Source organism: Lathyrus oleraceus, chromosome 5, assembly GCF_024323335.1.
Source record: "Lathyrus oleraceus cultivar Zhongwan6 chromosome 5, CAAS_Psat_ZW6_1.0, whole genome shotgun sequence".
Lineage (NCBI taxonomy): Eukaryota > Viridiplantae > Streptophyta > Magnoliopsida > Fabales > Fabaceae > Lathyrus > Lathyrus oleraceus.
The window spans coordinates 637,949,965-637,963,583 of NC_066583.1; the positions used below are offsets into that span (position 1 = coordinate 637,949,965).

At 33.6% G+C, this 13,619-nt stretch overlaps 1 protein-coding gene across 1 annotated transcript; it reads left to right on the top strand.

Annotated features, from left to right (window-relative positions):
- Positions 1 to 9,002: 9,002 nt before the first annotated feature.
- Positions 9,003 to 11,295, top strand: LOC127087497 (uncharacterized). The gene is made up of 6 exons (XM_051028382.1): positions 9,003 to 9,259; positions 9,373 to 9,505; positions 9,863 to 9,966; positions 10,055 to 10,199; positions 10,285 to 10,425; positions 10,520 to 11,295. Exons 1-6 carry the CDS (start codon positions 9,219 to 9,221, stop codon positions 11,180 to 11,182), a joined length of 1,227 nt encoding a protein of 408 aa, XP_050884339.1. The 5' UTR covers positions 9,003 to 9,218; the 3' UTR covers positions 11,183 to 11,295.
- The last annotated feature ends 2,324 nt before the right edge of the window (positions 11,296 to 13,619 follow it).

Here is a 13,619-nt window from a genome sequence, read left to right on the forward strand (position 1 = left end):
TTCATACATGCATCATTGTCTAGTAAGGTTTCTAGTGAGTAAACCCTATACGAAATCAGGATTTCAAAGAATTATCATCATCTTCAACCTCTCTTCTATGCATACACACAATCAAACTACACATGATCCTTTTTTGATTGGGTGTCATCTAGATTAGGGTTGATAACGTCCAATTAGGTTGTTTGTACCATTGATATTAGGTTGAGAACTTTTAGGATTTCAAATCAGAAAACCAAGGTGGGTTTTTCCTTCAAGATCGTTAGGGTTTGAAGGTTTTTGATAAGATTGCGCAATCCGGATCCGATTGAGTGAAAGCCTTGGGACAAGGGGTGCCTTGCAAGGGAGTAGCGTGAGACGGTGGATCACATTGGCAAATCTTGGGTTTTAACAAGTGTACGTTTGGAATTAATTCAACCAAGTGAAAGCTTTGAAGAACAAGGGGTTTCGTTTAAAGAAGTAGCATGAGAACTGTGAAATGAAGCGGCATTGTTGGTTACTTGATCAATCTTTGATCAAGGTTCTTGGAGGTGGTAGAATCAACATCAAACCTAGGGTTTGTATGGTTAGAATTCTTCATCTATTGTATTCACACATTTTCAAAGTAAGATATAATATAACATCTCAATTCGAATTTGAATTGAGTGCAAACGTGCCCATAGAGAGGATTGGGGAACTTCCTAAACAAATCATTGTCTACTCTCTCTCTTTATCTATATATCTCTTTTATTTTCGATTCACAAATTGTAGATTGCATTAATCACTTGATCAATATTGCTTGGATCACAATTTTGAACATATTTTGGAATTGGTGTTGTTATGTAGATCATAAACCATTTGGTTGTGATTGGATTTCTAGAACAATAAAACCACATAGAATTCCAAACATTATTGATCGTACACTAAGTGTTCGACAAAATGCCTCACTTGTGTTTTTATGTGAATTATCATTGGAGATAGACTTATTCGTATAACTTTGTATTCAACTAATTGTGATTAGTTGTTGTTGATCGATTTGTGAATCATTTTCATATTGTTACCTTTTATGCGCATATCCGAGCTTTTTGATAGTGGGTTCGGTTAGACAATTTTTTTATCCGGGATATTTGTAACTTGCTTCTGCGCCATAAATTTTCCAAACTATTTTTTGTCAAGTTTTTAACTCGGGATCTATTCACCACCCCCTCTAGATCTAGGAATATCTTCTAACAAGTGGTATCAAGAGCTCCGAAAAATTTCGTGCTTAAGATTTGCTTATTATATAATGGCTACCAAACCTAAAGGGGCGTATAATATAGCACCAATTTTCACCGACGAAAATTATGGCTATTGGAAAGCTTGTATGTGTATCCATGTCAACTCGGTTTATAAGGGTGTATGGGACGTCATCATCAATGGTCCTCATGAAATCAGTTTGACTAGTGGTGAAGGCGTCATCGTACCAAAACCGGAAAATCAATGGAATGATAATGATAAGAAATTATGGTCTTAAGATTAGAAAGCACAACAAATTCCCATATCTTCACTCGATGTTGATGAATTTTATCGTGTTTCCCATTGTGAAACCGCCAAGGTTATGTGGGACGCATTAGAAGTTACCCATGAGGGAACTAACGAGTTCAAACAAGCTAGGATCAACACATTGAATCAAGAGTTTGAAATCTTTCATATGAAGCATGGTGAAACCATTGCCGAAATGCAAAAGAGGTTCACACATCTTATTAACCGGTTGAATTCTCTAGGTAAGCTTATTTCCAATGATATTGCTACTAATAAGGTTTTGAGATGTCTTAATAGGGAATGGAAAACCAAGGTCACCACAATCAAAGATGACGATGATCTTAAAGTACTTGATCTCACTTCTTTGTTTGGAAAATTGGAAGAACATGAGCAAGAACTCTCTTTCTTAGAAAAACACGAAAAAGAGCACGATAAGATGGTAAAGAAGGAGAAAGGAAAAGACAAGGTTGAAGAGAATAAGTCTATTGCTCTAAAGACTTCAAGCTCAAATCCCTCATATATTGAGCAAGGTGTTTATGAAACAAAAGATGACAAGTATTCCGATGAAGAAGATATGAGTTTGTTCATCAAAAAGTTTAATAGATACATGTGGAAGAATGGAGATAAGTACTCAGAAAAGAACCAAAGTAAATCAAGAAGGCTATCTAGCTCCTCAAAGGAAAGTGAGAATAAGAAGGGTAATTCTAGAAGCTCATGCTATTATTATGGTAAATCAGGTCATTATAGGCTAGAGTGTCCTATGAAGAAGAAAGATAATGAGAAAGGTCATCACAAGATATCTAGCAAGTTTATAAGAGCATATGTTGCTTGGGAGAGCGAGAGCGATTCATCAAGTGATGAAAGCTCAACTTGAAATGAAGAATAGGCATGGATTCGCCTCATGGAAAATGGAAAGAAGGATAAAAAGGTTATAAGCCAATCTAATATTGATACTACTCGTGCCTTATCTTATTCTCAATTACAAGAATATTTTGAAAACCTACAAGACAAGTCATATATGCTTTCAAAAAGTTAGCTTCAAATAAAAGGATTTTTTCTCATTTAAAAGCTAAAATTTTGGAAAATGAAAAGAATATGGAAGCTCTAAGGCTATCTATGCAAGATATTCTAAAATATAAGAGTGAGGATGTCAAACCTTCATAGTTTGGTTGTGAAACTTGTCACATTTGGAAGAAAGAGTCAAGAACTCTTAAAGCCAAGTTGGACAAGGCTTTGCAACCTAAGGTTATTTTTGCTATTTATACTTCTAAATATGACATGCCTTCTAAAAATCCTTATAGAAGGTATATATTTGTTGAAAAGGGTCTTAATAGCAAAAGCTCGTCTTCTCATAACTTATATTGTCATTATTGTTGCAAAAAGGGTCCCCCTATTGCAAAGTGCAAATTTAGGAGATTTTTTGTTCCTAAAGGAGTCTTTCAATGGTTGCCTAAATGAAACCAAGGTTTCATTAATCATCAAGGACCCAATGAAGATTTCATACCTAGCACTATTTGTTGATCTTGTAGGATAGATGTCTTGACTCTATGAAAGAGTATGAGATCTCATTTATGGAGGCTCAAGGCATAATACGGGTGACATCTCCTTATTGTTTTAACTATGTGGCAAGCAAGATGAATGGTGTTACCAAAGAGGTTAACTTTTTGTGTTTCTTTTAATTGGTAAAAGTGTGTTGATTATTATTAAAGTTTTCTATCCGAGAAGTGTCGGAAAAGGTATCGTATTTCATGGTGCATGTTATCTTCAACAAGACATGCTCAAGTTCATCAAATTAAGGATTGATCAACCTAAGATGATATAACATGAGGATGATCAAAATAATTATCATGATTAAACAAGATTGAAAGTCCAAATATAAGGATCACGTTTTACATTCATTTCAACTTTCGTTCGAGAGTTTCTTGTGGAATACAAGTGCATCCTTCGTTGTTCATACGGTGAGGTAATATTGTTTCAATTATTTTCTTACTTTGTGAGTAAGTTCTTATTTTACCTTTTTATTTCTCAAAGGTATACGATGTATTATGTGTGTGATATATGTTGTAAGTGCTCACTTCCAAAAATTTCAAATGTGACCATTGTGTGTTTCACTTTACACGTTTATAGTGGATTTACTCTATATGTCTTCACATTCGATCTATATCTTTTACCATTTCATGCCTACATTTATGTATTTGCATGATATTAGCTAGAAAATCATGAAAAACAATCATATGCATAAGTTTCTCATCAAATTGTTCATGCATGAGTCAAATTGTGTCTTCAAAAGTCATTCAATATACACAAGTGTCAAAGTTTTCAAGTTTTGAACATTATGTGTCGACACGAAATACATATAGGTTGGCACATAAAATCAAACTTTTGAATTTTTCAAAAATTCTTCAATATGTGTCGACACATGCAACTTATAGGTCGGCACATAAAATGATTTTTTGAATTCTTTAGAATGCGCTTCAGTATGTGCTGACACATAACTTTGACAGATCGTCACATGCATTTAGAGGTCAAGCTATAACCCTTCATTTGGTAAAAAAAATCATTTCCTTCAATCTCACTCATGCACCCAAATCTCTAAATCTCTCAACTTCATCTTGAACCTTGAATCTCATTCAATTTACATTAAATATTGCTAGGTTCATTCATCCCATATCATTATAACTCTTTGTTCCATCAATCATTTGCATTGTTCTTCCATTTCACTCATTTTTTATTCAAAACCCCTTTTTCACCCTAACTCACAAAAACTCTGAATTCTCACTTGTTTGTGTCTCATCTTTACTTCTTTGTGTGTTTTCTTGATTGTGTGTCCTATTTGAATGTGTGGGTATTCATAAATCTATCATACCCATTCACTATTCATTCGAACATTTCATCAAACACTTGGAGTGCATAGTTTATCTCAATTAGTTTCCATGGCTCCTAAGCTCTCTAAGACTAAGAGAGATGCCAAAGGCAAAAGTAAGGCGAATTCATCCTCTGCTACTGTGGAAACTCCACTTTCCTTGGTTTCTATAAAGTGTGTTTCTGAGTTTGAAGAAAAACATAAAGATGGGCTTGTGGTGAAATAGTATGTGTGGAAGGCAAGTGTGGTTGCTGGTTTGGACATTCCTGTAGTGGTTGACCTTGTTGCACATCAGGAGATTAACTATTTTATGTACCTTGCTCAAGACTACAACAAATATCTCATTCGTATCTTTTACTTCAGGTTGTATGATAGGAAGGGTTCTTGCTTCAAGTTCACTATTGGTAATGTTATCTATGAATTTACTAATGAATTGTGGAAATTTCATTTTGGTATAACTATTGTTGATGCGGATGATGATGATGAAGCTGATCCGTTAGTGACGGATATTCACACTCATGTTCACTTTAAGTGGAAAGTTCATGTGAATGAGCTACTTAAAGCTCCTCGTGATGAAAATTGTTATGATGTTATTACTACTAGGCCGTTGAAAATGGTCCTAGAATTATGTTATGGTTAGTCTCTCATGTTTTGCGCCCTAAAAATGATGGATTATCTCATATTGATTTTGCTGAAATTCATCTGGTATGCATTCTGTTGAACAAATCAAGATCAATTAGCCTCACTATCTTGTGTCTCACATGTTTGCTATCAAAAATTGCAACAAAGGAACATCCTTTTTCTATGTCTCCATGATAACTAAAATTCTCAATTATTTCAACATCGGCATGCCAAATCTCACTTACAAATCACCTGAATCTACTAAAGAGTTCTCTCGACGAACCCATACTAACTCGGGGTACTATTGGGGCATAAACCGTCGAGCATATTACTTTCGTGCAGGTAAAAATGGTCAAAAAATTTACAACTTTGATGATCCTATTTAGTTTGGTGATGATGCAGCTGAATCTCACATGGATGATGAGCAACCTATGGGAGTTCCTCATGATGTTCCAAAAGGAGATACGGTAATGCAAGATGCTCCTCATGGAGATGATCATGTTAATGCTTATGGTGCTAATGTTGGTGATGGTTATGCTGATACTACCTTTATCATGACAATGCTTCAAAATATGCAATTAAGGCAGGATGAGAGGTATGTTGAGGATTGTCAAAGGCAGGATGCCTTTGAAGCTACACAATTAGAGCAGTTATGTCTGATGCAGGAGCATATGACTACTCAGGATGCTAACTTTGAGGCCTTTGCTTCATATGTTACGGAGAGTCTTGTATCAATGAGGAATGAAATGGACGTGAATCATGTTGCTACTATTTCCAGAATTAATCACATGATTGCAACTTAAAATGACAACCATTATCAGTATGCTCAGTTTTATAGAGAGATGTATGACTTCCTGGATTTTCATTATGGAAATGATGGTCAAGGTTGGTATTGGGCATACAGGTCAATGCCTCGAGGACGTGGAAGGAGATAGAGTGATCTTGGATGAAGTGTTATGATGTTGTCTTGGATTGTGCATTTTGTTCTCATCTTTCATTATGAATTTTGTTGAGTCATGCTTTGAGTCATGATGCATTGTTCCTTTAATTTATTTGATTTGCTTTGGTTATGTATTAACAATAGTTGCTTATTCGTTTGAACTTATGACAATGGTTGTGTACTATGTCTAATATTTTGGATATTAATATGCAATGTTGGTATGTTTATTAATTTTGTGTATCTTCATGTATGATGAATATGTGAGTACACACATCTTATCTTTACAAATGCCTCAGTATCGTATATATTATTTCTGATTTGATACTAATAATAACTTGCTTTATTTCTTTTTGATGTTGTCAAAGGGGGAGAAGTCTCTATGAAGTCATAATGCATACATTCAGGGGGAGCCTTTCATGAACACGAAAATGCACCGTCTTATGTTTTTCCATCATCAAAAGGGGGGAGTATGTGAGTGTAACATTCCGTTTATATGTGTTTTGTATGATGTCAAAACTAGGAAACTTTAGCATTTATGTACATTGGACGATATCATCTGACTCTAGTTGTGCATTGTGCATTTTAGCACTAGGAAGCATGTTAACATGTTTGAAAATGGTCTATTAAAGTTTTATGCACCAAGAAATTGTTTTGTGCATTAAAATTTTCATTTTTTTGTTGGAAAACTACCTATAGGTCGACACATGCACTTTACAGGCCGATCTATAGAAAAGAAAACTTTTTACAGGTCGACACATACAATTATAGGTCGACCTATAGAAGAATTTTTTCAACTACAGGTCGACACATACGATGCATAGGTTGACACCCATGCTGCAGTATTAAAGGTTGTAGACTCTGTCTCATGTGCTGCCTATACAGGTCTACACTTAACATGTATAGGTTGACACATGACTTGTATATGTCAACATATAGATCAAAATTCTTGAAAAATTGCATTTGTTTATATTCCTTTTGCTTCTAAAATGTTTACATATAAATTCTTCATACATGCATCATTGTCTAATAAGGTTTCTAGTGAGTAAAACCTATATGAAATTGGGATTGCAAAGCATTCACGTCATCTTCAACCTCTCTTCTATGCATACACACAATCAAACTACATATAATCATTTTTTTGATTGGGTGTCATCTAGATTATGGTTGATAACGTCCAATTAGGTTATTTGTACCGTTGATATTGGGTTGAAAACTTTGAGGATTTCAAATCAGAAAACCAAGGTGGGGTTTTCCTTCAAGATCGTTAAGGTTTGAAGGTTTTGGACAAGATTGCGCAATCCGGATCCGATCGAGTGAAAGCTTTGGGACAAGGGGTGCCTTACAAGGGAATAGCGTGAGACGGTGGATCGCATTAGCAAATCTTTGGTTTCAACAAGTGTGCGCTTGGAATTAATTCAACCTAGTGAAAGCTTTGAAGAACAAGGGGTTTCGTTCAAAGAATTAGCGTGAGAACGGTGAATTGAAGCAACATTGTTGGTTACTTGATCAATCTTTGATCAAGGTGATCAAGGTTCTTGGAAGTGGTAGAATCAACATCAAACATAGGGTTTGTATGGTTAGAACTCTTCATCTCTTGTATTCGCACATTTGCAAATTAAGATATAATATAATATCTCAATTCAAAGTCGAATTGAGAACAGACATACGCATAGCGAGGTCAATTGGGGGAACTCTCTAAACAAATCCTTATGCATTCTCTCTCTCTCTCTCTCTCTCTCTCTCTCTCTCTCTCTCTCTCTCTCTCTTTCTCTACGTCTCTTTTATTTTCAATTCGCAAATTGTCGATTCTATTGATCGTTTGATCAATATTGTTTGGATCATAATTTTGAACACATTTTAAAATTGGTGTTGTTGTTTAGATCACAAACCATTTGGTTGTGATTAGATTTCTAGAATAACAAAACCATTAAAAATAGATTTATCCATATAATATTACGTTCAGCTAGTTGTGATTAATTATTGTTAATCAATTTATAAATCATTATCATTGGAGATAGACTTTTCCTCTAACACATGTGTTGTAAATGAACTAAATGAGCATGCTTGAATTTGTGATTCCTTATTTGAAAGATTCAAGTAATATAGTCCATCAATCCTTTCGGCTAAATCAACCTCAATTATCTCTATTTATGTTCGATACACTTTAAGCCAATAAATAACACCAACCAATTCAAGTTTTAACAAAGTGAAGAAACTAAAATCAAGTTTAGTGTGAAATTATGTAAGTATAGTGCCATTAATGCTTAGTTATAGGATGATATCCATTGGGTAATTTGATAGCAATTATTGGGGAAATGATATGAAATAGGATAAATGTTCTTTTTTTATTTCAATAATTTTTTTAATATTAATTAAATTATTTATTTAAATCTATTCATAAGTTTTTTTCTAATGATTATTTCAATTTCTTATGTTTTTTTTCAATCAATCAAAATATCCGGTATCATTTACACATACCACACCAATACTCGTGCGCACGCAAATATATTCCACTTGGTTATAAAGTAAAATGACTGTATTACTATTTGTATTTCAAATTTGGTTAATCATCAAATGAACATGAAGCGCACACACTTCATTTATTTCCAAATAGTATTTGCTAAATTAAAAAGTTTAAGATAAAAACACACTATAACTAGCTGGCAGCAGCTGTATGGTCCGGCCAGAGAACCACAACTAAAAATTACAAATCCATGATCGCGTGCCGTCTGAGTTCATGCCATAATTAATCTCAATCGTTAGATTATCCAAATCACACCTTCACTTTCACATACCGAAACAATCTTAGCCATCGATTTAAATCAGACATCTAATAACTATAACTGAAAGTTATCTAAAATAATTTTACAGTATCGTTCAATAAAAAATCATTATTTAATCATGTTTCACTACTAATACTTTTATTTTTTCAATAAAAATGCAATTATATACTTTCCATTCATTTCATTTATTTCACCTCCAAATTTATAGATTCTGTCATTAATAAATTAAATAACCATTTCACTTTTCATTATTATTTTTCTCTCTCTTTTTGTTCCAAAAAAAATCACATGAATGACCTCTTTTTCTTAATGGTTACCAATTCCAGAGAGACACCCCCTTTATATTCCATATTATTCTCTCTATGACACCTCATTTTCGTTCTCTTCCTCTCTAACTAACTTTTCTTCTTCCATTAACAAACCATATCTTGTTCCTCTTCATCTTCATCTTCACCTCCAAATATCACTCATTTTTCATCTTCGCCACCTTGAAGAAAATTCTATTCATGCAAAAATGTTTGAAGGATTATTGAAGCCTAAAAACTATACAAAATGGTAAACACAAACCATGCATTCATTGTCTACACCTTTTCTTCATTTATTTTTCGTCAATCTATAATTTGATTTTTTTTTCCTTTTTTTTTTCTGAATTTTGATTCTTGAAACAGCAAAACAAATTTGAAATTAATAAAGACGAGGCTAGAGACGATACGAAAGAAGCGAACCGCGGTACAGAGATTTCTGAAGAAAGATCTCGCCGATCTTCTTAGAAACTCTCTTGATTACAATGCATATGGAAGGGTAATAATTTTTTATTGATTTTTCTTCTTCTGTCACCTTTGTTTTTGGCATCAATGGTAGCGTAAGGAATAAGAATTCTTTTTCTTCAATAATTTTTTATTTGAAATTATCTCACAAAGATTCCTACTGATCCCAATCTTGCATTGAAATTATTTGGAGTGTCTATAAGCTGTTTTCATCTTATTTATTAAGCTCTTTAGAATACTTTATGAAATCACCTTATATTTTATATGAAAATAGTTTTATTTTATTTTATCTTTTAGTATAAAGAAGCTGATTATACATAAGCGCTTATATGATAAATGCTTATTTTGTTATTTGTATGCTAAAGTAGTGTTTGCATTTATTTGAAAACAGGCTGAAGGCCTTTTGGTGGAGCAAAATATGTCAGCTTGTTATGAACTCATAGCGAAATTCGTTGAATGTGTATCGGGTCATGTTCGCGAAATTTGTAAACACGAGTGCGATTTTCTTCATAATCAGCTTATACATAAGATTTTTCTTGTTCCTTTTTGTTTCACTGATAAAAGGAAACTCTTCTTGCAATAGGGATTGTCCTGATGAATGCAAGGAAGCTATACCTTCGTTGGTATATGCTGCTGCAAGGTTTTCTGATCTTCCAGAATTGCGAGAATTGAGAAGTTTGTTTTCAGAGAAATATGGGAATTCTCTTGAACCTCATGTGAATGAAGAGGTAAATTAAATTAACCAATGAGAAAACTCTTATATAGATCTTACTAATTCACACTGGTATAAGTTATTTTCATTGTTTGCACCAGTTTATTGAAAGATTGAAGCGAAATCCTCCTTCAAAAGAAATGAAGATCCAACTATTGCATGAATTAGCACAAGAATTCTCTATAGATTGGGATATGAAGTCTTTGGAGCAAAGACTTTACTCACCCCCTCTCTCGCGTCAGGTAAATGCACGTTTGGATCGGATCGACAGTGTAGCTTTTGCCAAAATCGCGCGTGTTTCAGATGACTTATTGAAATGAATGCTACTTTTTGCAGGAGAAGGAGAAGCCTAAAGATGATGAACAAAATGATTCTGATAACACGAGCCCGAAAATCGATGATGTATGGTGGAGTGTGCAGAGAAGCACTAGCACTAGCACTGACAGTGAAACAACTATCACTGATACTTCATCACAGGAAGGCCAAAAGGCTTGTTCAAGTTCATTAGAAAATGTATCCGACGACAACGAAGAAACAGAAGTTAAGAAACCGTTTACGTCGAAGTTTGCTCCTCCTCCTTATATCAGAGAGAATAAATTCGAAAGCAATTTGAACAAAACTACATCAGAATCTCCAACTGCAGAAAAACCGAAACCAAGATCAGTGAGAAGAAGACCTCTTAAACCACCACCGAATGAAAACACAGTTAAAGATTTTTCCAAAACAGGCGATGGATTTGAAGAAAAGATGGTAGATGAACTTCTAATGCACTATAGTGAGAAACAACCTCCTTATGAATCTGATAAGGAGCAAAATAAAAGGCCTATAAAATCTATTTCTCAAAGAGATATGAGTAAGGTTGAAACATTACAAGGTCGTGGAAGAACTACTTCCTTAGTACCTGAAATGTTGAGAACAAAAACAACAAGACATGTGCATCCTAGTTTACCTGAGTATGATGATTTGTCGGCACGTTTAGCAGCTCTCAGAAGAACATAAGGATAAACTGTCATATAATTTTTTGGCTTGGTTATTCTTGTTATTCATTCTCTATCTGTATATACTCTATTTCTATGTTTGTACTTGAAGATTTAAATTGATTGATTCTAACATCCAAACTTCTCAACAAAGTTGACATGGTTTCAAATTCTGCCTCTGTAGAGGATCTGACAATAGTAGGTTGTCTTTTTAGATTTCCAAGAAGTCAAGGAATCTATATACTAAAAAACAGCATCATGTGATGGATTGGCGAGTGGTCTGGTAACTTTTCAAGTCAGCATCTACATATTTTTGAAAGCTTCATGGAACCAAGCAGCAGAGAAAAATATTCCCCAACTAGGGAAGACTTGAGATATCTTAAGATATTATGGACATATATAGAGTTTTCTGTTTGACACCCCTACGCCTAGCCATGACTTTTAGTTGTTAATCCTTAAAAGTTAAAACATTGTAATCCTAGGTTGTTAGTAAACTTTTAGTGGCTTAAACTAACTAACTACAACCAACAAGCTTTATATACTGATGTAACTTCTGTTTAAAAGAAAATGAAATATTGCACCAATTAGTTACAACACTTGCATAGTGTTCATTTTCACCATTGTTAACTTTCATTTAGTTAACTTGTTAAACAAGATACCCTGGCTATGTTAACAATTGGCATAGAGAGCTTTGGTTTTGATCAAAGAGAAACACATGAGATTTGTGAGGGTTATCAAATTGAGAAACACATAGTGAGGTGTGTAAGTTGAAAGGTTTTTTCCGCAACTATGAGGACAAATGATGAATTTCCTTCAAGCATCTTGATTTTTTGATGGGAGTGATTGGAAAGATGAAGTGTTTTAATGAAGTCACCGTTTGGAGCTCAAGATGTGTTTGAGAACGTGCAAAATGACGATGAAGAACTGGGAACATAATCTACAAAAGCACAAAGAGTCACATTCAAAGATTCAAAGAAGAAGGATCATAAAACTTTGTTCTATATTCAATAAAATGTGGATGCTCATGAATTTGAAAAGATTTAAAAGGTGTAAAAATCAAATGAGCCATGGCAAATGCTAGAGAAGTACTCTGATGGTGGAGAAAAGGGGAATGAAGTGAAGCTTTAATCTTTAAGGAGGAAGTATGAGATAATGCATATGAAAGAAGAACAAATGATAAGAGATTACTTCTATAAACTCATTGTAGTGGTTAATCAAATGAAAACTTGTGTTGAAGTTATTTCTGATCAACAAGTGGTTAAGTAGGTGATGAGATCTATGACTTTAAGATTTGACTTTATAATATTGGAAATTCAAGAATCCAAAGATGTGAAAACATGAAAATCGAGGAACTGCATAACTCTTTGGAAGCACATGAGCTATGGTGATTGACAGGAAAAATGAGAGAATTTCATCAAACTTTACAAGCTCAAGTGGTGAAAAATATGGTCGTGAAAAGAAGTCCAATAAATAAGGAAAAGGAAGTCTCAAGAATGGAAGTTGGTCCAAAAATGATAAATCAAAGGTTGATAACAAAGTTGAATTGTCCAATAGAGAATGAGGTTTTGGAAACAATCGATTAAAGAAAAAGGAGTTTGATAAAATAAATGTGTGGTGTTTTAGGTTTGATATGTATGTTAATTTTGTTGATGAATGATGTCACAAGAAAGAAGGAAAGAAAAATATATAAAAAAAAGTGATGAAGAAGCTCATATTACTTATAATGATGACTACGATTCAGAAGAAGAAGGTTTGCTAATAGCCATTACATGTGATGGAAACCCTATGTGTGAGTTATAATACCTTGATTCAGGATATTCTAATCACAAGATTTAATACAAAAAATGACTTACAAACTTTGATCCAATCCAAATAATCAATGTAAGGTTAGAAAATAATAGTTGCCTTGCAACATAAGGCATTAATGACATTGTCATCAAGAGAAAAAGATGAAAAGACAACAATCATAAAAAAATTTCTCAATGTACATCATATGATGTGCAATTTAATGAGCATTGAACAACTCTTTTATCCCTGAAATTGGTACTAAAATTCAATTGTCAAAGAACAAACATTCAAATACAACATGTATTTTGGTGGTTTCTATCTTTTTATTAATATATTATTTTTACATTAAAAAAATACAACATTGAAATGGCAAAAGATGTGTGTTTTTAAAGCACCGCTAATGACGATCTTGAATTGTTTTGGCATGAAAGGTATATATTGAAACATTATGTCAATATTCAAATATAAGAAGATGAATTTGAAAAAGTTTCTTAAGTCAAGTCCCACATTATGTGTTACTTGAAAAAATTCCTTAGTCTCACATTGCTTAGGTGAGATATATTGCATTTCTCACTTCATTATATAGGAAATTCCTTATTTCATTTCAAAACACACCAAAAACTAATTTTGAGTTTTTCCTTCCTCACTCTCATAACTACGCGTCTTTCAAA

What these genes read in the sequence shown, in the direction of transcription:
- LOC127087497 (XM_051028382.1), top strand. Translation starts at nt 9,219, where the DNA reads ATGTTTGAAGGATTATTGAAGCCTAAAAACTATACAAAATG. An exon ending in CCTAAAAACTATACAAAATG is followed by an intron (nt 9,260 to 9,372) that starts GTAAACACAAAC and finishes TTCTTGAAACAG; the next exon opens with CAAAACAAATTTGAAATTAA. An exon ending in CGCGAAATTTGTAAACACGA is followed by an intron (nt 9,967 to 10,054) that starts GTGCGATTTTCT and finishes TTCTTGCAATAG; the next exon opens with GGATTGTCCTGATGAATGCA.